The 25510-nt window shown below is 34.4% G+C and overlaps 1 protein-coding gene across 2 annotated transcripts in view; it reads right to left on the reverse strand.

The window, feature by feature from the left end:
* NBN (nibrin) overlaps nt 1-25088 on the reverse strand; it is a 39123-nt gene extending 14035 nt beyond the window's left edge. Inside the window, exons 1-9 of one of the 2 annotated variants that reach the window (XM_044668359.1) lie at nt 25000-25088; nt 23879-24038; nt 21118-21221; nt 15514-15631; nt 13851-14044; nt 12989-13074; nt 7548-7677; nt 5438-5707; nt 2984-3416 (exon numbers count right to left, since the gene is read on the reverse strand). In XM_044668359.1, the coding sequence (XP_044524294.1) occupies nt 2984-3416; nt 5438-5707; nt 7548-7677; nt 12989-13074; nt 13851-14044; nt 15514-15631; nt 21118-21221; nt 23879-24038; nt 25000-25073 (1569 nt within the window). In that variant the 5' untranslated portion in view covers nt 25074-25088. Of the gene's footprint in view, nt 1-2983; nt 3417-5437; nt 5711-7547; nt 7678-12988; nt 13075-13850; nt 14045-15513; nt 15632-21117; nt 21222-23878; nt 24039-24999 lie in introns of both variants that reach the window. The other variant, XM_044668365.1, reaches the window with a different exon arrangement.
* Between the last annotated feature and the right edge of the window lie 422 nt (nt 25089-25510).

Below are 25510 nucleotides of genomic sequence, written 5' to 3' on the forward strand. Positions count from 1 at the left end.
AATAAATAAAGTTCCTGTCCTCATCAGGCTCATTCCACATTAACTGCCTTTGTATCCTCACTGACCATTTACTTCTTACCAACATGTTATGATATGCCTGCTGATCTGACCACTCTTTCAAGACTGCCCTTTCCAAAGTCACAAATGGTCTCCTAATTGTTAAAGTGGATGATCATTTCAATATCACCATCTTTTGTCCTTTATACTATCCTTTCCTTCCAAAGAGTATCTCATCTACTCCTTCATTTAGAAGGCACAGAGTTCCTGTCCTGGTGGAAGACAAAAATGGAACAGTTCTGCCCTTCGAGAAGCTTATGTTGGTGGGAGGGAAAGGGGGGAGGAAGAACTGCAGGGCATGGAGTAGAGATAACATTTAAGAAGTTAACTGAGAACTAGATACTTCGAGGAAGAAGAGAGTCCTAGGATTGTTTACATAACTTTTTTCCTCTCCTCCAGTCCTTCTCAGTTTTCTCACTTGTTCTCCATCCTTCTCTTGCCTACTATGTATTAGCATTCATCAAAGCTATGTTCAAGGGCCTCTTCTCTTCCCTCTCATATTGAAACAAACAAGATCCAGAGTTCTAAGGAGATTAAGAGTTGTTTGTTGTGCTGGTAAGGTGTCTCAGATTCTGGACAGGATATAATGAGAAAGACAGTATCAGAGCAGTGTTAATCTTTGGAGTGAATATATATATATATACCCTTACCTTCCATCTTAGAATCAATGGTAAGGGCTAGGCAAAGGGGGTTAAGTGACTTGCCCAGGGTCACACAGCTAGGAAGTGTCTGATGCCAGATTTGAACCCCCCCATCTCTAGGCTGGGCCCTCTATCCACTGAGCCACCCAGCTGCCCCTGAGTGAATGTATTTTCTCAGGGAATGAAATATGCAAAACTCATTTTAGGAAAATTTATACAAATGGATTGGATGTTTCTTGATAAAGTGTGATCTTGATTCTGTCAAAAATACGTGGTCTCGGGCAGCTGGGTAGCTCAGTGGAGTAAGAGTCAGGCCTAGAGACAGGAGGTCCTGGGTTCAAACCCGGCCTCAGCCACTTCCCAGCTGTGTGACCCTGGGCAAGTCACTTGACCCCCATTGCCCACCCTTACCAATCTTCCACCTATGAGACAATACACCGAAGTACAAGGGTTTAAAAAAAAAATATGTGGTCTCCAGCAGAACAGTGTTTATTAGCTTTCTTTTTTCAGAAGCAGGACAAAAAAGGTTAAGATTTCAAATTTCCTATGTCAAGAACTTCCAGTGGGGAAAGTTCTAATAATGAAGATCAGTAACTGTTCTGCAATGTACAGAATTTCCCCAGACACTGGAAGGTTAAATGACTTAACTTAGGTCACAAAACATGAGTCTAAGGAAGGTCTCCCTGGCTCCAAGGGCAGTAAATCCACTGTGCCCTTTTTGTCTCTTAAGTACGTGAGGCCATTGTTCTATTCTATTCTCTATGGAGTAGTTAAAAAAGGTGGCCCCTTCGAAGATATGGCAAAAAAACACAAAACCTCAGTACCACTAGTCTCACTGGTCCATAGAATATCTCTTTAAAAACCCTTTGAGAGTAGTTATGGTATATTTGAAGGTCTCCACAAGGAGGGGGCCAACCATGTCCCAAGGAAGCCTATATTCCACTCCTATATGGTTCTATTAAGGAATTTTCTACTGATGCAGATAAAATATTTCACAGCATTTAAAAAAATTTTTTTAAACCTTTAAAATACCTTTTAAAAAAAAGTATCAGTTCCAAGGCAAACAAGCAATAAGGGTTAAGCAATTGGGGTTAACTGACTTGCCCAGGGTCACACAACTAGGAAGTGTCTGAGGTCAGATTTGAACATATGTTGTTATCTCTTATCTCCAAGCCTGGTTCTCAATCTACTGAGTTACCAAGCTGCCTTCTCTACAATTTTAACTCATTGATCTCAATTATATATTCTAGATCCAAAAAATTTGATTAATAACAACTGGTTCTCATTACCCTTCTTCTGTAAAACTGTAGATATCAAACTCTCAATAATCAAAAATCCTACATATGCTAAGATAATGTGCTGCCTTTTTATAGGCATACCATTTGCAGCATCTTTCAAGTAATGGTGCAAGATCCCAAAATAATGATTTTGTTCACTGATTAGTCATATTGATTCATCCACATTAAGTTAATATTATCTCCTTTGGTTCAATAATTGCAAGATAATTTGGCAAGGTAGAGGTAGTCCAAATTGGACTAGAAGGTTGCTGAAATCCATTTTAACCCTGAGATTCTGTCTTCTATTTGAGGTAGCCAACTTCAGTGATAATTTCAAAAGAGAACAAAACAAAATAAGTCTTTCATTGTTCACCTGGAATTAAGGGAGAGAGACATGTGTAGTGGTTAGAGTAGGATTTTGGAGTAAGATCTAGTTTAAGTTCCACATCTGATAGTCAGCCTTGGGCTTTGGAATAAAAGGAAGCTAATTACCCATATGAAGAGCAGAATTATTAATCTTAGCTTTTTCAGAATTGAATAATATGACTAGTCAAATTTCTGCTTATATTATGGGGTATTTTCATTTTAAGTATGACACAGAGGCCCCTAGTCCTGTCCTTCATTTAGAATTTGAAAAAAAAAAAACACATGCTATAATAATTAAAGGAAAGCCTTGGAAGCTTCTGGGAAACCACATGTCTTTATATTTAAAGGCAGCATAATGTAACTCACTGTTTAACCCATCTCACTTTGTCTAGTCCTTGGATAATGGTAGGTTAAGATGAACAATGGGGAACAATGAAAATAACAGATATGACCTTACTAATGTGGCTCTCAGCAAGTCACTCTTTCTTTCTGACCTTCAGCATTCTTATGCTGTAAAATTTGTGGACTGGAATTAACTTTTCCTTATAAGAGAGGTATTACAAGGTTCACTTTAAATCAACACACAAAGATTTCCCAATATTTCCTGATATATTTAACAAATATCAAACAAATATTACTTACAGTTATTTTGCAACTCTCTTGAGTTGGTTCGTTATCCTCAGAGTCATTTTTTCTTATATCAAGTCTCAGTTTTTTCCCTAAACTGATTCCATTCACTGGCCTTTGAACTCCAATTTCAACCTCTTGTTCTTGTTCTGTCCCCTGATGTAAATGTTCATTTTCCATAGCTAAATCATCCAGTTCTTTCCTCTTTCTTGGTTTGGATTTAAGAAGTTCATGAACAGGACTATTTTCATTAAGTTTTGGATTAATGTTTCTATATGTTTCATCTGTTTTTTTGTTTAATATATTGAGTCCTTTCTGGGTTTGATGTTGTTCCTGATTTCTCCATGCTGAGGAAGTAGTGGGTTGGGTTTGGTCTAACAGAGAGCAAGACAGCTCTACTCTTGCAGATTTGGATACAGACTCTTCTTGCTCTTCTTCATTCCTTTCTCTTGAGTTAAAAAGAAAAAGAAAATAAAATCTTGTATTCAATCATCATTTGGCATAATTAAGAACAACATTAATTAAAAGCAAATAATTTATTTTTGTACTTAAAAGGAGAAAATGCAGAGTTAATTAATTCAGTTAGTCAGATATATATTATAGATCTCTCATATACTAGTATACTATGGGTCTCTACATAGGACTCACTGATCCCAATAATGACAATATCAAGGCCATCTTCTCTTTTCTAGAAAAAAGATGAAAAGGTGAAACCAGCGGAGGGTAGAGAGCCAGCAACAGACAGACAGCTCTAATGTAGTAAGCCATAGGGAGAAGAATAGACATAGCAGACCTTCCAAACAGAAAGCTCTATACTAAACCAAGTGTTTCTCCCATTAGACTGGTGTAAACCTTTCCTGTACTTTTTCAAATAAAGCAATTCAGGAAATTCTTAATAAGTGTGGTACAAATCAGTCCAATGTTTTCCCCACTGGAAATTAGATTTTCGCTTATGTCTTAAAGAGGTTTAAAAATATGGCAGATCTAGAATGATAGAAAGTGACTGTGAAATATTGTGACAGCAGATTACAAAAATGGCAACTGTATATTTAAAGGATTAAAGTTTTCCAGATGTTTTACATAGCTTATCTACTTTGAGCCTCAAAACCCTGAGGTAAGTATCAGAGGCATCACTGCCTCCATTTTATAGACAATGAAACTGAGTATCAAAAGTGAACTGATTTACCCACTATCCCACAACTGTTAAGTGTGTGAGGCAGAACTTCATTTTAGGTCTGACTATCACCCACAGGGTAGGCATGCCAGCCTGGATGGTAGCAAGGCACCATGAGGAAGAAACAGGAGGTAGTATGTTCCAAGTATGTCAAACTACCACCTTGACCACCATTTACAGATATTAACCCCATTACAGACAGCCCTGAACCTGAGAGCCTTGGGATACATAATGCTTCCAGCAAACTGCCCATTGTCATAATCCTAGCAAGCCCTCTCTGTGGCAATCCCTGCCAACCTCTCTTATGGGTGGTACAGCTACTGAAGACTCAGAAGAATTCTTGCCACCAAAGCCTGTTAAATAATGGCTCAATATTAGAAACTGATATGACGTATCAGAGATAATGACATAAAGAGGTAATACCATCTACTTTTCTGCTATTCTTTAAGGATCACGGGATCTTTTTTCATCTAACTTGAAGCTGAAATCTTCTTTGTGTTGTTGTTTTCATTAGAATATGAAAACATGGCCTGTCTTATTCTTTTATTATATCCCTAGTCCTTAGCACAGTTTTTTGCACAAAGAAAGCACCTAAATAATTTTTGCATTCATTTACTAGGAATGACCACCACTGGAGAGATATCTAAAGGTATAAAGACCTTAATTCCAGTGCTCTATGCCCTCTATTCTAGTCACTGATTGTTCATTCATTTGGGATTCACTGTGAAAAGAAGGCAAGATGGTAGCTAGAAGTAAAAGGCAATCAAGTGGTTAAAAGGAGGCAAAAGTTGATTGGAGAATGGGTATAAATGAAGTAAAAATGTTTTTGAGAAGAGGTGAGAATGAACAATTTCAAGGGTATAAATCAGTGGTTCCTAAATTTTTTTGGCCTACCACCCCCTTTCCAGAAAAAAATATTACTTAGCTCCCTGGAAATTAATTTTTTTTAAATTTTAATAGCAATTAATAGGAAAGATAAATGCACCTGTGGCCATCACCACCTCCCTGGATTGCTGTAGCTCCCACCAGGGGGCGGTAGTGCGCATTTTGGGAATCACTAGTATAAATGATTAGCTTTAGAAATGGAGACACCTCTTCCTCTGAAGGGAAAGAAAATATGATGGCTTTCTTTTCTTTTTTTTTTGGTTAAGTGGTAGGCAAAGACATCTTAAATCTTAATAGTGAGCATGCATAACATATCAAGTACCATATACCAACATATATTTATTCCAGACAATAAGTAAATTATCATTTGTCTTCACAAAACATAAGGAGCAGAATTATTGGAAATTTACCTTTTCTTTGTAACTGACTGGAAATAGTTTTTAATGGAGTTAGTCTGTTGTTCCTGGGAAGCCTGTTCTTTCCTTTTTCTTGAAATTTTACTTGGAGAAAGTTGAGTGTTTGGGGTTTTTATTAAAGTCTGATTAAGTGGCTTTGTTCCCAAGTTAACACTACAATTTGTGTTGGGAGTCTCTTTTACAGTGAACATTTCTTGTGAAAATAATTTGGATCTTTGTTCCACTTGAGGAGTTTCATTCTCTTTTGGACTTTCACTTAAATCCATGCTGAAATAAAAGAGAAAAGATACATCCTGTATTTAGATGAGTTTAATACCAAGCAACTCAATACAGAGGAAAATGGCTTTAAATAGATTTTGTGCATGTTAGTTCTCTAGAAATCAAAAAAAGCATGAATGGAGGCAACTTAGTTAGCTCCAGTGGATTGCAAGCCAGGGCTAGAGATGGGAGAGGTCCTAGGTTCAAATTTAGCATTAGACACTTCTTAGCTGAACCTGGGCAAGATACTTAATACCTGCTACCTATCTCTTGCCATTCTTCTACCTTGGAACTGATATCGATTCTGAGACAGAAGGTAGAGATTTGGGAAAAACAATTAAACTTTGAATAGGTAGGACTCTAGTAATACAACGAATTTCTCAATATGATATGTTAATCAAAGTTTTCAATTAAGCATCACAAAAAGGCACTATCCTTTTTCATCTATACTCTTCGATGGAACAAGTTATTTCTTATAGGAAGTTTTTTAGGCAGATTTCTCAATTTTTTTCTTTTTTTTAATTTGTTTTTTAAAAATATTTTTAAAAAATACTTTCTTTTTTAGAAAAAATTTCCATGGTTACTTGATTCATGTTTTTACTTTCCCCTTCACCCCCCCACCTTCATCCCTCCCCATAGCCACCACGTATTTCAACTGGTTTTAACATGTGTCATCAATCAAGACTTATTTCCATATTATTGATAGTTGCATCCTCAAATATTTTATTATATAAACTTCTGAACTGCCTTTATGTCCTTTCAAAGGCCGAATAGACAATGGGTGCTTAACATGATAATCATAATATATGACTTTCTTCTGAAATATACAGCACTAATATTTGCTAGATGAACACTGTCTAAAAGTAATTTTTGAGAATGGAACAGGGAAGTTTGGTGCAGATCTGTGATTTCCTTGGTTTAGTGAACTTATGATGAGAAAAGCTCTCTCCACCAATGCAGATAAAGAATTATTACTCTGTAATTTACAGTCTTTCAAGTGCATGCATCACTGAAAAATTAATGACATGCCCGGGTACATGTAGACAGTTTATGTCAGAGGCAGGCCTTGAACATAGATTTTTTTGACTCCAAGGCTAGTTTTCAATCTATTACATCATGCTGCCTCTTTATCTCAGGTTTTTAAGCCCAGACATTGTCTTAAACACTACAATACTTAGGTTGTCAAATTAAGGTCTATCAAAATATCAAATCAATGAACAAAAAAGAAAATTAAAGTAAAATTTAATGTAAAATAAAACTAATGAGAATTAAAATTTGTCAATTATTGTAGTTTCATAGAAAGCAAGTCCAACATAAATTCTTTCTCTCTTAAAAAAAAAGTCCTTACCTTCCATTTTAGAATTAATACTATGTTTTGGTTCCAAGGCAAAAGAGCAGTATGGGCTAGGCAATGGGGGTTAAGTGACTTTCCCACAGTCACACAATTAGGAAGTATCTGAGGCCAGATTTGAACTCAGGATCTCTCATATCTAGGCCTGGCCACCTAAATGCCCCCTAGATTCTCTCTCTTTGAATACTTTAAAATAAAATACATTAATATTTAATGTAGAAAAAAATTAAATGCAAAAATGAATATGTAGCTATAAATCTATGATATAAATATATTCAACACTATGAATATATATACATATATATAAATGAAGTATGACTATAAAGGAAAGACATATTCTACAACCCATTCATAAAATTAAATCGATTACTTTAAACCTTCAGTGAAATACATACATTTTTCAAAGACTCCTGTATATACTATTAATTTATTAATAAAATTACAGCTCAAAATGGGGAGAAGAGGAAATGCAGTATGTTCACAAAGAAACTTTACCAAGTATTTTCCTGTTCTGATTCTGTGTCAGGAATACCTGCGGTGATATTCATTGTGGCACCAGGCATTAAGGTTTCATTTATCATTTTGTTTTGAGAAAGACTTGGTGGCCTTGGAGATAGAGACAATCCTATAAATTACACATGAAAAGAAACAGAACAATGAGTATTTCTTAAATTGTTAACTCACGGTAAACTCCTGTTAACTCAAGCTGACAGCCAACACATAGATTTAATACTACATGTAAGGGCAAATGAATAGGGGCTAACATACTAGGTATGCTTCTTACAGGTTGGTAATAAGAATGGATTTGTTTTAATAAAATCAATGAAAAATGAAACAGTACTTAAGACACTCTAGTAATAACCTGATTAATGTGGTTAAATGGTTCCTTGGTAAAAGTAGCCTAAGTTTAGCTTGAGGCCTTGGTTTGAATTATAGCTCCCCTCTTATTACCTGTGGGACCTTAGTTAAGTCATTTCCTATCTTTGGAACTGTGTCTGCTTATTTGTAAAAGGAAGAGAGCTCATCAGATTATCTTAAATCCCCTCTTATTTTTAAATTTCTTTGAAATCACATTATAGGGGGCAGGCATCTAGGTGGCTCGGCGGATTGAAAGCCAGGGCCAGAGATAGGAGGTCCTGGGTTCAAATCTGACCTCAGACATTTCCTAGCTGTGTGACCCTGGGCAAGTCACTTAAACCCCCATTGCCTAGACCAGTGATGGGCAAACTATGGCCCAGATGCAGCCCCCTGAAATGTTCTATCTGGCCACACCACATTATTCCTAATATGAGGAATACAATGAGTAAGATACAATACAATAAAACTTCAAAAGAGTTGCCTTAGAAACAGACTGACAGATGAGCATTTCCTTTCCTTTGGCCCAAGGGGGCCAAAGATACTATCAACTTCACAGGAATCACCCCAAAAGTTGGTCAACCTTTAAATGGCCTGATTCTTTGTTTAGACCAGTGATGGGCTTGTTAAAGAGGGGGCCAAAGGAAAGGAAATGCTCAACTGTCAGTCTGTTTCTAAGGCAACTCATCTGAAGTTTCACTGCATTGTATCCTACTCATTGTATTCGTCAGATTAGGAATAATGTGGCAGCAACAGGATAGCAGTATCTGGCCCCTGGGGCAGTTTGCCCATCACTGGGCTAGCCCTAGACCATACTATTCTTCTGCCTTAGAACCAATACATAGTATTGATTCTAAGATGGAAAGTAAGGGTTAAAAAAAAAATCACATTACAAATAACATTTAAGTGTAGTTCTTTTCACAGAAACAATGTTATAAAAATGGATGACTTGCACATAACGCAGAGCTTTGTGGCTTTACAATGGGAGTAGATTTTAATGTAATAATGATGTTACTGCAAAATGACTGGTCAAAGCAACACTATGTAGCATATTCCTTAATTTATTAATTTGCCTACAAAAAGGACATTTGTTATTGATATACTATACATTTTTCACAAACCAGATAGGTCATTTTTATGATGACTATTCATTTTTAAAAGTAGCAATTAAAATCATTTTCCATATTAATTTTTTATTTTCAGTTTAAAAAATGACATGGAAATTTTATTTATAAATATTACCAGAAGGGCATGATTCAGTAATAGAAGTAACTGAAAAGACTACAGAGTTTCTACCAGAATCTAGTGGGATATACCTGGGGTTCAAAAAGAAAAGAAATTGATACAGGAAAAAGGTTAACTAAGGACTGGAGAATAGAAACAGGACAGATTACCTTGAATAACACTAACTTTGAGGGCTGAGGCCTATGGGAAGAATTCAAGAATAGAAATAAGAATGGGCAGGGATTTTTTAACGTTTTATAAGTATATAAAACTGATCTGAGTTTATACTTATGAGTATGTACTGAAGTTCATTTGCATTTGAATAAAGAGTATTTGCTAGGCTGCAATGGACAAAATAGGAGAAAGAGATACAAAAAGAGAAAAGAAATGGGAAGAGAAGGTGGGAGAGGGGGAGCATACCCAGACTTCAATGACAAATCTGCTCATTTTGTCCTTAAGTTAGTACAAAAGGTTAACTAAGAGTCTCCCTATTGCAATATGCCATTTTCATGGAAATAAATTTGATTAGCATGTTTCGAATACTCATTAAAGTAGGTCCAAATAATTGTTCTACAAAATGTACTGGTAAAGGCAGTTAGCCTAGTTGAGATTATTAATATGATCCTAAAGGCAATATAATTATTAAAAATACCATCTACAATGAGCTTTTTCAATTATTTAAGCTGGTATATTCCTTCAATTAGTTCAGATTTGTGAGATTTTATTGTACAAATGAATTCTAAATGCAATGAGTAATATCAAAGTAAAGACTATACAACAAAAAATATTTCTAAGTCTATGCCAATTTTTCTAACAACAATCTTCTATTTTAAGTCCCCAAATTTAAACATGGATAGTGGTCTAAAAATCTGCTCTAACAACAGTTGGTTATTTGGGACTTAGAATAGATTTTCACATAGAAATGTTATATATGTTCACTAGATTAACAAGCTAATCTCAAAAAACAACTAAAATTATTATTTACTTGATTTACAGTGCTAAGAATATTATTTCAACTATATCTAACAACTATTTTTTAATGTTTAATGATACTTTTTGCTTTAACAAAACAAACATTTCTCAACAAGCATCCAAAGGAAACCTTAGCAGAGGAGTCTCCAAAAAGTTAAGAAAAATCATCAAGTAAAATTATTTCAACTACTAGGAATCTATTTCCACTTTTATAGTTAATAGAAAAGCAGCATGCTTACTATAACTTTGTACTAAGAATGTCCATTGTATTCAATCTGAGTTTTATACCTTTCAATGTTTTCAATCACTTTATTTATGTTGTAATAACTGTATATAATGTTCTTTTGGCTATTTTTTTTGTCAAACTTTTCTCATAATAACCCCATCTATAAGCAAGGATGTTCCTTTTTAATAACATTATTCTTTGGTGTAATAACCTTATCTTCAAAGCCAGGAAATTCTGGGTCCAATACCTCCTTGATGTGTTATCCTAGGTAAATCAAGCAACCTCTCTAAGCCTCAGTTTCTTCATCTTTAAAATGAGGATAAGAAATGTACTACCTCACAGGCATGAGTAAAGCACCTTGTAAACCTCAAAGCACTAAATGTCAACTATTTTGGAGGTCAGAGTCAATTCAGTAACCAAGGAAAAACTTTTTAAAAAGGAAAAGGATTTTGGAAGAGCTGGGGTAGAATTAAGAAAATCTTTGAGTTTTCCATGTCTCCTAATAGAGAAGAATGGAGATGTAAGGTTTGTAATCTTTATGTACAGAAAATTGCTAGTTCAGAACAGGATATTCTTGGTTTTGAGGACTAAGGGAATGAGATGTTTAATGAGGGCTGGGGATGTGGGGAGGTGGGAAAGGGTGTCACGTCCAGTTGAAGGTCAGGATAACAGAATCTGGTAACTAAGTAAACCAGGGACAGTATGCCATATTCTCAAGGTGGTGAGAGAGATTTAACTTCATAGTTTGGTTAATGTTCCCTGTTGTCTTTTTTCTATCTACTTGGACTGGCAAAAGAAAGTGAAGATATTTAGCCTGGAAAAGTAGGAGGAAATAATTCCTATGTCTTCATGTATTTAAAAAATTTGTCACATGAAAGAAAGATCAAGTTGTTTTGCTTAGTCCAAGAAGGCAAAATCAGAAGCAAAGTGGTTCGAAGTTGGAGAAGATATTTTGCCTTGATGTAAAGGAAAAACTTTCTAATAATTAGAGCTGCCATGATGAACACTAATCAAAGATAATATAGAAGAAATTCTTCTTCAAGTAGGAATTAGAGGTGATTTCTAGGCCTCAGTTACTTTATAAAATAAGGAATTTGGATTAAGTGACCTCTGTCTTTTTTAGCTCTAAATCTATGATTCTACTTTGGCTCTTTGCAACTCTGAGGTTCTATGCTATAATATAAGAGAATTACCCTACCCCTACATACAAAATATTGAAGATCAGAAGTTTTTAAGTTGGAGGTCATAGAAAGAAAGATTTCAAGGAATTTGGACAGGGAAAAAAATGACATCTTTATTTGCACTAACCTCTAACTGATATTTACTATTTCCTTCAATTTTGAATGCAGGTAACAAACATAATTCTGAGGCAAGGTCCATGGGCTTCACCAGAATGTCAAAGGTGTCTATGAGACAAAAAAAATTAAGTCCCTGCTCTAGACAAATTCTTCCCCAGGAGTTCTGAATAGGAAATTAATGATGGTTGCCCTTAAATGGAGCAGGACAGACTCAGACTTTCCAACTCCTATTTGTATGAATGGGACATCTGTAAGTCAGTCCTTATCCAGAGAGGACAATCATTCTCTAAAACCAAAAGAAAAAAAAAACCTTCAAAAATACTTAACATTTGATGTGACTTTTTATGAAGTAAAGGAAAAAAGTTATCACTCTCAAAATCTTAGTAAAGTTGTGATGTTTACCATTTTCCTTCTAATCTCTTGCTATTTATTTAACTCACCATAGTCATTCCCTAACCCATAACATCAGCAGCAAATTAGTCAGAGAAGGTCAAGGAAATCATGAGTTGTATTTTTTTATGAAGCTACAGATGGCACAACTTGTGAAATGAAATTGAGAGGGAGAACTAACAAATTGGATGCAGTCAGAATCCAAAAAGATCTTGTCATGTTAGCAAGCTGAGCCAAATGTATAAAGATAAAATTTATAGGGATACTACACTTTAAATTTCTAATACTACACTTGGGTTAAGAATAGAATATAGGATCCAGCTAGACAAAGATTCACATCAAAAAAGATCTGGGGGTTTTAGGGATCCACAAGCTCAGAATGAGTCGACATTGTGATAAGACAGTGAAAAAAATCAACTTCTAAGTGTCAGTGAGAGGTAATGTCTAGTACAAGCTACATGACAGCATTGGAAAATTTTTTTGTGTTCAGACCACATTGGAAATACTGTGTTCAGTTCTGGGCATGACATTGTAGGAATGATATTGAAAAAGTGAAGTACATTCAGAAAAACCTTGATCATACTAATTATGATAAATTGAAAGGAAAAAAAAAAACAACTGAGGGATAGCTATTGACAAATATTTGAAAGCTATTAGATGGAAATGGATACATGCTTGTTAGGACCAAATAGTAGGACTAAGATTAACAGAAAAAAGTTGCAGACAGATAAAAACAATGTGGAACTGACTGCCTTGGAAAGTAATGCAATGGTTACAGTACAAACAGTTCCAAGTTCTGATCCAAACAGCAATATAGTTCTATGCTATAGTAATAAAAACCAACCACCACCAACAACAAAAAATGCAGGAAGGTTAATTATCTTTCTCCGACAAGTGGAGAAGATATCAAACTCAAATAAATTTACTTCCCAAATGAGGTGGCAAAAAAAAAAAAAATGTGTTTCAATTACCTGTACCAGGATTGCAGTAAGTCTCTGTGGACATGAAAACAACTGCTAATCCAATTTCTGCTTCAGGGATGGCTCTAAGATGGTGGCTATGAAAAATAAGAGATTTTAATAGCAATAAGTCTATCTAAAAGTTCTAAGTCTATCTGTGACTTAAGCTCTATTGATTATAGAAGTCACTTGATCTCCCTACACTTCAATTGCTTCATTTGACAAAATGGGAATGAATACTATTCCAGGTATTTATGAGGAAAAGGCTTTCTAAAACTTAGAGTAATACTTAAGGGAGATTTATCAATGTGATCCTCTCTGCACTTCTAAAGGGCTCTCTCCCACAGTCTCCATTATCTTTAACCATCTACTATGTGTGACTTATTTTTCCCTATAGTGACGACAGACATGATTTCAAGATATCATCAACTTCACTGTTCATCATGATTCTCATTTCTGCCTATATACTGATTAGTAGTAAGAATTTTTTTTCCTTATGGATGATGACAAGTGAAAAGTTAATTTACTTTAACTGTAGAGAAATTCACTTAAAATTTTTGACTCCAACTTGGAGCTTTCAACTTTCCTCAAATATAATATATTCTGCCCTAAAACTTAAAAAGTTAAGTTCCTCTAAAATTCATCTGACTTATGAATTCATTCCAGAGAGGATAAAGAACATTATAGCACAAAAGAAAGATGTCTATGACATTAAAATGTGCCAATTTTAGCATACTAACTGCTTAAATTGCTAGTTTCATGAGTCCCTTCATTGTACCTCATGTTTCTTTCTATATCTCTATTGAGGAATGGAGTAAGATTGCAATGACCTTGCACATACCTACTGTTCTATTAACAAAGAGCAATTTTATACCTTTGAAGCATATCCATTATTGAACGAATCCAGATTCTCATAGAATCAGGTACTAAAACCTGTGAATTTGTTAATCCTGCATCAACAACACATGTTCCAGGAGTTAAAAAAGAAGTAGCAGCTCCTTTATCTTCCTCTGTTGCCAATTTAGCTTCTCCACCTCCGAGAAGAATTGCTGGACTCAATTTCTTATGCTAAAAATTATTTTTTAAGGAAAAAAAAAGCTGACTGTAACTTATTCTTGTTGAATATTCTTACATTACTTACATCAAAATGTCTAATTTATTATTAAAATAACGACAATTTGAAAGAGAATCTTTGTGACTCTCTTTTTGAGAAATGTGGCCAATAATGATCTAGCAACCACTGTTCAATTGATGTGATTATTAGGTTACTTAACTATAAAACTCATAAAAGACACTTTCTGTTGTGTTTGTGTTTTACTTTAGGGTAAACGTTACTCTCAGTGCTCACCAAGAAAACCAGTGTGACCAACAGATGCATAACATGGCTGAGTGATACATTCTAACTACAGAACCATAGGAAAGTCACTCAACCTCTCAGTGCTCAGGCAACTCTCAGATTTAGAGGTCTGTATTGATATAGGGAGCTTCAACCACAATTAAATCATAGGTTTAGATAAAACAAAGGAACAAACCAACAAAAAGGTTCCTCTGGGCAATTTTCTAGAGAATTGTAAAAGGTCCTCTATACCCCAGAGTCCCAAATTATAATTTTTGCAGAATTCTGAAAGAGTGGATAAAAACCTTTAATGACAATCCAATGTAAAAAAAAATTTGAGAAAATCACTTATAGTTAAGCAATATTTTGCATTGTAGAGGACTTTGTTATAACCGTACACAAATAAATATCAATTCTCTATTTTGACTTCATAAAAACCTTTTAAAGAAGGTACAACAAATAATCACTCATAAAATAAATATTTATTGGATGTCTATCTACTATACATGTCATTAGCTAGACAGTCTGAGTGACAGACAGCTATAAAAATATTATTTTCATCCCTATTTTACAGATAAGGAAAATAGGGCACAAAGAGATTCTGTGGCTTGTCTTAATAACTGAAATGATGATGTCATTTTCCTGACATCTAGTAAAGTTCTTTTTTTCCTTTTCTATACCATGCGGCATCCATTGTCAATACTTTCTTTTATATAGTCTGTTTATTAACATGATTGCTGTGCTAAGACTCAAAATAGAGCAGCACTATTGATTCCCAAAAATTCTACCTAGTGATGGGGCCAAAAAAAAATTCCTTAGCAAGTTTTTTAAAATGTCAAATTCATACATGACATGCATAAAAACTGTTATTACTGATACATAGAGATGAATTATCATTCTTCGTGCATACATATTCCCCAAATAAGGAAAGTTAGCTAACAGGTAGAAACAATATATAACATGGTGGGATACTACTAGATGGCCTCTGGGTCAGTAATACCAAGGTTCAGGTTCTGTTTCTAAGATGCGCTATCTTCACAACCCTGGGCAAATCTAACTTCTTAATGTCCCAGATGATTTTATTTGGAGTATAAGTTGCAGAACAGCTTCCTATCTACATTAGTAGAAAAAGCTTCCTATTCCACTGAATTTCAAGGGTCAGACTTTTTCCCTGTCCATTCCAAAAGTTTATTGATATTACCTGTTTGGCATTTAAAAATATAAAGGTTTTCCCACTGAATATTTGTTTTCTTTCCTTACGACTTGATAGATCCAGGTTTTCATTATTAATAGCAGGTTCATCAATGGGAGGATAAAAACTGTAAGAAAAAGTAAACTATATGAAAATAACATACAATCTGAGTTTCTGCTAGTTTGACAATTATGACTATCTTCATGGTAAGATGGCTTTACTTCTCTAAAGACATTACTGTTAAGAACATTGTAAGACATGCCATTAGAAGTGTTTTGCTGCTGATGTGATCGATGTTATACATAAACGAAAATAAATACTTCCTCCAAAAAGATATCAGTTTGTACTAAGAGAGGAACTAGTTAAGAGAACAGTAAGAAAAACTGCTGACCCAATCCAACTGGTACCACCTAGATGAATTGTCTTTTGCCAATTTGTTTCTTCCTTTATATTGTTTCTGGAATTTTTTCTTGTCCTTCTTTCCATCTTTAACTACATGTTCTCTTTCTCCCTTGTCTTACCATATCTGTAGTCTCCCACCTTCCAAAGAAAAAGAAAAATCTTATTTCAAAGAATAAGAAAAAAGGAAAAGAAAAAGTCCCAAAATTTGTATGTTTTCTTTTTAAATCATGTAAATTCCTTCTCCTATTCCTTTTGTGCTGAGATGTCTGTGAAATTTCTTTCACCTAAAAAGAACACATGTCCCTTGAAAACAGGGAGCTTTTTCAATTTCAATTTTTAGTTGTGTCTAGCCGTGTGTCTTCATATCAATTGCTGTGTGTGTATGAATTGTATGTAGGCATACATGTAGCTATGTGCTCTTTATAAAGGCCTTGTGCTAAATGAACAATAGCTATGCAGGTATATAATTGTCCTATGACTTCTCTAAGTTGAGCTGTAAGGAGAAATTCTAGTTGGTCTTTATGTGCTGTTTAAAATTTATTCCTATCATGTCTTTTTAGGGTTCAAGCAACTTAAATTCCTGAAGTTTAAAAGTTAAATAACTGCCCAAGGAGCTTACAGCCTGCAATAAACAAACATGTATAATAAGAACATCCATTCATTCGATGAGTATTTATTAAGGATAGAGATGCAATGCACTATTGTAGATCTTGGGGAAAAAATACAAGAATAAGGAGAGTATGTCCCTGTCATTAAAAAGCTTACAATATATTAAAGAAATATATAAACTGAGCAAATTATTTGGAGTATGTGAAACCATTTTAGGTTTAATACTGACCCAGTGTATAAGATCAAATTCTATTAACAGTTGATAGTTGCTTAGCAACCACCATTATTAAATCAGTCATGATATTCCAATTCTCTGAGGTATCTGCTGGTTGCCTTTCACAAATATTAAAATGTAATCTTTTTTTAGCTTGCATTTTATCCCCATTATTTCTCGCCCAGCTGCACTACTCCTGAGACTCCTCTTGGGATTTCTCAGTCCATTCTCCATGCACAACTCTCCTTGGTTTCAACTCCAGGGAAAAAGATGCTCCTAGAGTTAAGTCATTAATTCTTCCTGTCCCCTACCCCTTGTTTTCCAGCATCCTTTTGTGTGTTGTCTTCTTCCTATTAGATAGTAAGCTCTTTGAAGGCATAGATTATCTTCCTTTTTTATATTTATATTCTCATATCTAAGCACAGTACCTGGCATATAGTAGATGCTTAATAAATATTTAATGAACTGAATTTTCCACCATATCCTAAGAACCTCATTAATGGAAAAAAATTATCATCCTGCAAGATCCTATCACAGCCTTAGAACTCAGTCTCAATACCACTCTTGTTTTCCTCAGATTCTTATTCCTTAGGGATGAGCCATGAACTCCTTCCATTTAGGGATAAAACCCAAGTCAGAACATCTTGTCTTTTACTTGGCTATACTATTTCTCTACTATCCTGTGTCCTGTCACCCTGGTCCTCCCCCCCCCCCCCAACTTTTCAGCTTCCCTTTAGGCATTATTTTCCCCTATTAGATTGTAAGTTCCTTAAGAGGAGCACAAACTATCTTTTTTTTTTTTTTTTTTTTTTTTTTTTTTGTATTTGTACCCCTAGCATTTATTAGCACAGTGCCTGACACATAACAGGCACTTAATAAAGCTTTAATGATTGACTGAAGAAAAAAATTCATTTTAATACATATAGATTTTGAGCTAAAAGATAAGGAAGCTGTGGCCCAGAGAGTTAAATGAATTCCTCAAGAATAAAAACAGTACTCATCAACCCAAGTGTCCAAGCAGTTGTTTTTCTTCTGTGTTTCTACTCCTGTAGTTCTTCCTCTGAATGTGGGTAGTGTTCCTTTCCATAAATCCCTCAGAACTGATATGGGTCATTGCATTGCTGCTAGTACAGACGTCCATTACATTTGATTTTACCACAGTATATCAGTCTCTGTGTACAATGTTCTTCTGGCTCTGCTCCTTTCACTCTGCATCAATTCCTGGAGGTCTTTCCAGTTCACATGGAATTCCTCCAGTTTATTATTCCTTTGAGCACAATAGTATTCCATCACTAGCATATACCACAATTTGTTCAGCCATTCCCCAATTGAAGGGCATACCCTTGCTTTCCAGTTTTTTGCTACCACAAAGAGTGCAGCTATAAATATTTTTGTGCAAGTCTGTTTATCTATGATCTCTCTGGGGTACAAACCCAACAATGGTATGGCTGGATCAAAGGGCAGGCATTCTTTTATCGCTCTTTGGGCATAGTTCCAAATTGCCATCCAGACTGGTTGGATCAGTTCACAACTCCACCAGCAGTGCATTAAAGTCCCAATTTTGCCACATTCCCTCCAACATTCATTGCTCTCCCCTGCTGTTATTTTAGCCAATCTGCTAGGTGTGAGGTGGTACCTCAGAGTTGTTTTGATTTGCATTTCTTTAATTACTAGAGATTTAGAACACTTTCTCATGTGCTTATTGATACTTTTTATTTCTTTATTTGAAAATTGCCTATTCATGTCCCTTGCCCATTTATTAATTGGGGAATGGCTTGACTTTTTATACAATTGATTTAGCTCCTTGTATATTTGAGTAATTAGACCTCTGTCAGAATTTTTTGTTATAAAGACTTTTTTCCCAATTTGTTGTTTCCCTTCTGATTTTGGTTGCATTGTTTTTGTTTGTACAAAACCTTTTTAATTTAATATAATCAAAATTATTCATTTTACAAGGGGATGTAGACCTGAAAAGACCACACCCATGTAACTACCAATAATGTGTAAATAAGTCTTGACTGACCACACATAATAAAACCAGTGGAAATGCGAATTGGCTACAGTGGAGTGGGGTGGGGGGTTGAGGGGGTGAAGGGGAAAGTAAAAACATGACTTATGTAACCATGGAAAATTTTTCTAAAAATAAAAAATTATTTAAAAAAAAAGAATAAAAACAGTAAATGGTAGAATCTGGATTCAAATCCAGGTCTTCTGTTTCCAAACCCACTACCTATTCCACTATACTAAGCGACCTCTCTAAAAACATTTGAATCTTCCTATCTGGGAATCAAATATTGGTCTTCTATGTGAGTCACATAATAAACATTTATTAAGTGTCTACTGAAGGCAGCTAGGTAGCAGAGTGGATAGAGATTCAAGCCTAAAGCCAGGAAAACTCATCTTTCTGAATTCAAATCTAGTCTCTGACACTAGCTGTATGACCCTGGGCAAGTCATTTAACCCATGTTTGACCTGGTTTCCTCCTCTGTAAAGTAAGCTGGAGAAGGAAATGGTAAACCACTTCAGTATCTTTGCACAAGAAAACCCAAAAGGAGTCATGAAGAGTTGGAAGGTACTGAAAAAAGATTGAACAACAAAAAGTGCCCATTATATGCCAGAAACCAAACACTGGAGTGCTAAACAATGGAGACACTTAAAGAGGCAAAAGATGAAAGGAGTTTACAATCTAATGGGGGAGACAACAAAAAACAAATATGTACAAACTAAGCCACATATAGTATAAATAGGAAATAAATAAGCAATGGAAAGAGATTAGAATTAAGAGGGGTTGAGAAAGGCTTTTTGTAGAACAGGATTTTAGTTGAGACAAAGCATGGGGAGGGGAATAATCATCATTTTATGCTAACAAGTACATTGGAGATAAAATCTTACATAGAAATTCAATATAGTAAATATGGCTAGTTCATAATGATAATCAGAAAACAGAAACTGATAACCTAAAATTCAATTTGCAAATAACTTTCTCAGGATATGCATATAATATGTGAGCATCTACATTTGTATGTATACACACATGCATGCTTCCTGCCTTTTGGCATTTAGGCTTAAGGACAGCTATAAAATTATAGTTATAGCTCTAAAGCCTGCCTAAGCTAGAACAAATTATGAAGTGCTATATGCTGCTCTGTGAAATACAACATAAAGATGATCATACGATAATTCAAGAAAATAATTCCTGGAGCTCCTAAATAAGTTCCCAGAAGAGAATCTCTACTATTTCAAAGTTGTCTTTTCTCTAAGATGACTGGAATGCAACCAGTCAACAGGTATTTAAGCATTTATTAAGCCCTTTCTATGTGCTAAGGTATATATGAATATAAGTAAAGGTAAAAACACAGTCCCTGTTTTCAAGAGGCACTCTAATTGGTAAGATAACATTCAAACAATTATGTACCTACAACAGTGATTCCCAAAGTGGGCGCTACCGCCCCCTGGTGGGTGCTGCAGCGATCCAGGGAAGCAGTGATGGCCACAGGTGCATTTATCTCTCCTATTAATTGCTATTAAAATTTAACAAAAATTAATTTCCAGGGCGCTAAGTAATATTTTTTCTGGAAAGGGGGCGGTAGGCCAGAAAAGTTTGGGAACCAATGACCTACAAGATACAAAAATTTTATAGTCCCTCCAGACACAAGTCTTCTTCACTTAATCCTAAATTGCCAATAGATATAAAATATTAGAGGTCGAATTCCAAAATCCATCAAACTATCACCCAATCACTCTAATGAACATATGAAGGAGCTAAAGCCCATAGAGGTTAGAGAGACTTTCTCTTGGTCACATATAGTTAGTAGGTGAGCAAGATTACAGTTCTCATCTTCTGTTGACTCTCATCCCCATACTTCACTACCTCAATAAGAATTCAAAATTCCATACAAATTCTGTTTTGGAAAAGCCCATGTAATACTCTCAGGTAATACTTTTATAATCAGCATAATATTCCCTCTTGAATACCTATTCAAGCCCTCAATTGTTATTTGCAAGACAGTAAGCACTTAATACTTGTATTATAGAAATGTTTTTAAACCTGAAACAAAAATGCTGCAAGGAACTTCTTTATACTGTGGCCAACAGGGTTCAAATTTATAATGGAAAGAGCACAAGAGTTAGAGTTAGAGACCCTAGGTTCAAATACTAACTCTGGTACTTACTACTTTATATTATCTTAGTCAATAAAGTTGCTTAATTTCTCTTAATATATAAAATGAAGAGTTTGGACTAGATGACTTTTAAGGTCCCCACTCGCTCTAAATTCTATGATAGTGTAAACATATCAATTTTTATGTCTTTTTTTCACTAAGAATTAAATCTGAAATTACATTTTAAATCAAACTTTCCTTGAATGTGATAATGAAAATATACTTTACCTTTCAAGATTTGGAGGCTGTTTCTTTGTCTTAATGGCTTTGAGAAATTCAGTAAAATAATCTGGCTTTACAATAGGACGACCACAAATCAGTGCACATATTGTCTAAAATGGAAGCAACAAATTTGTTTATTTTGTTAGCTCTCACTACCAAAAAAAAAAAGTGATAGCTAATGAGAATTAAGAATGCATCACATGTAGACACTAAACGATAACTATAGTCCAACTATCAATAATAAGGAATTGGGTCTTGATCAATGATACATGTAAAACTCAGTGGAATGTGTGTCAGCTAAGGGGTAAAGTTAAGGGGAGTTTGGGGAAGAGGGAAAGAACACGAAATATGTAACTATGGGAAAATATTCAAAATGAAAATTAAAAAAAAGTTAGACGAGAGCAATAAATACACTTTTCAAAAAAAAAAAGAATGCATCACAAAATTTGTAAACAACGTAAAGATAATAGAGGATTTATTTTATGTTCCTCAATGGCAACAGAAAATAGGCTATTTCCAATTATTATTATTCCTAGAGAAAACCATATAGCTTACCTTTCTTCAATAATGAGACAAATAAAAGCTAACTGCATGCCATATTTTAGGAATTTTTTTCATTAGAATACTTTTAATAAATAAAACTTTAATTTACTATCTGTAAAGGCTTCAAGATATCACATAGAACAAGGGCTCTAACTTGCATTTAAAATAATGCATATATAATTTTCTTTAGATAATATTAGAAGGCATCATATATGTAAAAGGCTTAATCCTATAGCTCCATAACATCATTTCAGGAAAAGGAAAAGTCAACTTAACTGGAATTAACCCTCACTGCAGCTTATTTCCAGTTTTCACATTGTACATAATTACACAGATATGCTCAAAAGCATATAATGCAAAAGAAAGAGAACTATGACTGATGTCTAAAGACCTAGCTCCCAGTTCTGCTATGCTACTTTTCTGTATGACCTTAGGTGAATCACTTTGCTCTTTGAGCTTGAGTCTGTAAAATAAGGAGACTGGTCTAGTAACATCTGAAGATTTTTCCAGTTCATTAAATCTATGATCCTGTACTTCTAAGTTAAGAGAACTTGTAGTCTCACTTTCACAAAGCCTACATACAAATCCCTCTCCCCTCACAGTCTTAATCTGTCTCCAAATTAAGTTTCTAGAAAATAAAAGAATCTATTATTTTTATATATATATATGATATAGTTTTGAGGTACTGGACAAGCATTAGCTCAGAGAGACACTTTAAACCACTGACCTTGCTCTTACTTCACTTGTGATCACAGGAAAGTCATTGTGCCTTCTCTGGGTCTCAATTTCCTTACATGTATAATGAGGGAATTAGATCAGATTTTGAAATCCTATCATACTCAATGTAATAGTCAGCCATGAATCCAGATGACTGATGAGGAGGAATGATCCCTACCTCCTGACAATTTCCTCAACTGAAAAATAAGGATAATAATAGCACCTACACCATAGGGCTGTTTTTTTGGGAAACCTATGTAATATGCTTTGTGAATTCACAACACTAAATAAATGCTAGCTATATTATTACGAACTAAACATCCAGAATGAGATTCGTTTTTGGACATGGCCAATACGGAACACTGCTCTCATTGACTATGTAGAATATTTGTCACAAGGGTTTTCCTTTCCTTGTTTTTTTTTTTTTTTTTTTTGGTAGGGTGATGATGAGAGAGAGGGCAAAAATCTTGAAAACTGACAAAAAATAAAATTCAATTAAAGAATAATCCTCCATAATATGTGCAGGTTCTAAGCAAGAACTAGAGTTTGGTAATAAAGAAACACTATAGAAACGAGGAAATTCTTTTTAGACACATGCTAAGATAATATTGAACACTTCTGGTTAGTGATTTTTAAAATAAAATTCCATCATAGTATGGTGAAAAGAATACTCAACTTGAAATGGAAAGGACCAGACTTCGGTCCCTGCTACATACACTATATATAACCTGAGTCAAATCACAAATATCCTCTATTGAGCCTTAATTCCTCATCTATGTTCAAAAAGGTTTCTTACAAATGGAGCACCTACCTAAAGTGGATTAACCTCCTAAATCTTTCTTAAAATATATCATTATTGAGGTTTGTTTATAATCCTATATAAAAGAACAAAGGAAAACCTATTTCAAATGAAAAGATACCTAAACATAATGGCTACAGATCTGCAAATTTTTATTCATTTTGCAGAAGAAAAAATATATACTATAGTGATTGCCACTCCCAGACATGTTTCTATGTAAAAAAATAAGTATGTGGGTATGACTTGGAAAACATGAAGGTGAACTTTTCATCTCTGCTTCACTCATGGCTTTTCTTTCTCCTTTGTTGTCTCATTTCCAAAAAGGTTTATTTTATATATACTATGTCTTGCTCAGAACACCTATACATTCTGAGAGGTCAATATAGTTTTCATACTTCTTTATAACCCAGAGCTTAATATGGTTTTTATTTTTAGAAACTAAAGACCATGCCCTAAAGTAGTAACATTTTGATATATTTTCAAACTCTGCATTTATGTTTAAAATATTATGATCATATGTATAACCCAATGAAATTGCTTGTCAGCTCTGGAAGTGGAGAGGGAGAGAAATGAATCATGTAATCATGGAAAAATATTTAAAAACTTAAAAAAGTTATGATATTTTACACAGTAAAGAGAAATGTTATGTTTGGTAACTAGAACTTTAAAATTCATTAGATATTTAACATCATAGCATATTTAACTTACTTTAATAGTAACTTTTACTGACACCATGACAAGGTGAGTACATTCTTCTGTCCAGGTGTTTACAATAAGTCCTCCAAGTTGTAAAACAGCTCGATTTAAAACAGTTTTTCCAGACACATCTAAACAAGAAGGACATGCAACCAATGGTTGATATTCCACTCTGTAAGGCACAAAAGTTACACAAGGGCTTTTATTATCAGCTTAATAAGGATAAAAAAGTAGACCAATTTGAAAACAGAGTTACCTGTTTAGTAAAGACTAAATAAGATCAGTTTCTAACCCACTATGAAACTGTTTAATTAAAAAAAAAACTTTTCACCTCTCATTTCATTTAGATATATTCATTACAGTTCAGAATGTTATTTTAAATTCATGTATAAAAATAAAACAAGAAACACTATTATTAGCAGCCTAAATGATACACTTATACTTTCACCTACTCTTTAGACTTGAGAACTTGTATCTACACAATGATCAACAATGATTCCAGAGGATCAGTGAGGAAGCATTTTTATTACTAGTGGGAGGGAAGATAGGTAGGAGAGAAAATAGATTTTTGTTAACTGGGAAAAAAAGAATATTACATAATACATACAAAAAATAAAAAACATAAAACACTCTAGGGAATGACACTTCAGGACCTAAAACTGCTCTTAACAAATGTGACTTCAATATCAGCATAGTCTTATGTAGGAACCAAACAATTGCTCTTCTAATTTATCATCCTTGAAGATACCATACTACCTTTACAATTTGAGTGCAGTAATACTTGCTAATGGGCCTCACATAAGGATTTTGAAAAGTTTTCATCTTTCTTTTTTTAATGGTGGAACACAAACATAATCCTTATGATTTCCTTGCCCTAGCTATTTGGTAGTTAGCATTGGCTCGGGGGGGGGGGGGGGGTAGAAATGGCACCAGAGGGCCCTCTCAACTCTGATACTCTGATTCTGGTTTGCATGGTATTGAAAAGTTCTGTTTTGTTTTGACAAACTGGGTGCATGGTCTATAGGTTTTAGGGATCAAAAGTGAAATAATCAGCAACTCAGGTTTTAAAAAAAAGAATTTGGCTATGGGGAGAAAGTTTGCCCACTTAAATATCCACCTAAAAAAGTACTTACTTAAATTTGCTTTCAAAGACTCCAAAGGTAACTCTATCTCCTGCCTTTAAAGGTAGTGGAATCCCATTCTGCATTTTTTCTTCATTAATAAATGTACCATATTTAGAATTATCTTTTATTGTCAACATAGGGATTTCAGAAGCCTGACTCTGGAAATGAATACAGGCATTAATATTTCTTACCATGCAGAAAATACATTTTATAACATTACTTTAACATATGAAGAATAAGTTACAAATACATCTCTGAAATGTTAATGAGAAATACTCTGAAATTTAAGAGTAATATCCATGGGAAAAACATACCAAACAAAATAGATTGAAAACTTTGATGAACAAGATGCTAAGATGATAGTGTGGTCATCATTTTACTTACTGTTGGCAATTTTGTCTTTATTAAGCAATTCACTTTTTCTCTGAAGCAACTATCACTCCTGAGACCAACTCCCCTCAGTGGGCTATGTTCTCACTTTCTTTTAGTGAGAAAAATGTTCAGCGTTTGTTGCCTTTAT

Source organism: Gracilinanus agilis, chromosome 1 (assembly GCF_016433145.1).
Source record: "Gracilinanus agilis isolate LMUSP501 chromosome 1, AgileGrace, whole genome shotgun sequence".
Taxonomy (NCBI): domain Eukaryota; kingdom Metazoa; phylum Chordata; class Mammalia; order Didelphimorphia; family Didelphidae; genus Gracilinanus; species Gracilinanus agilis.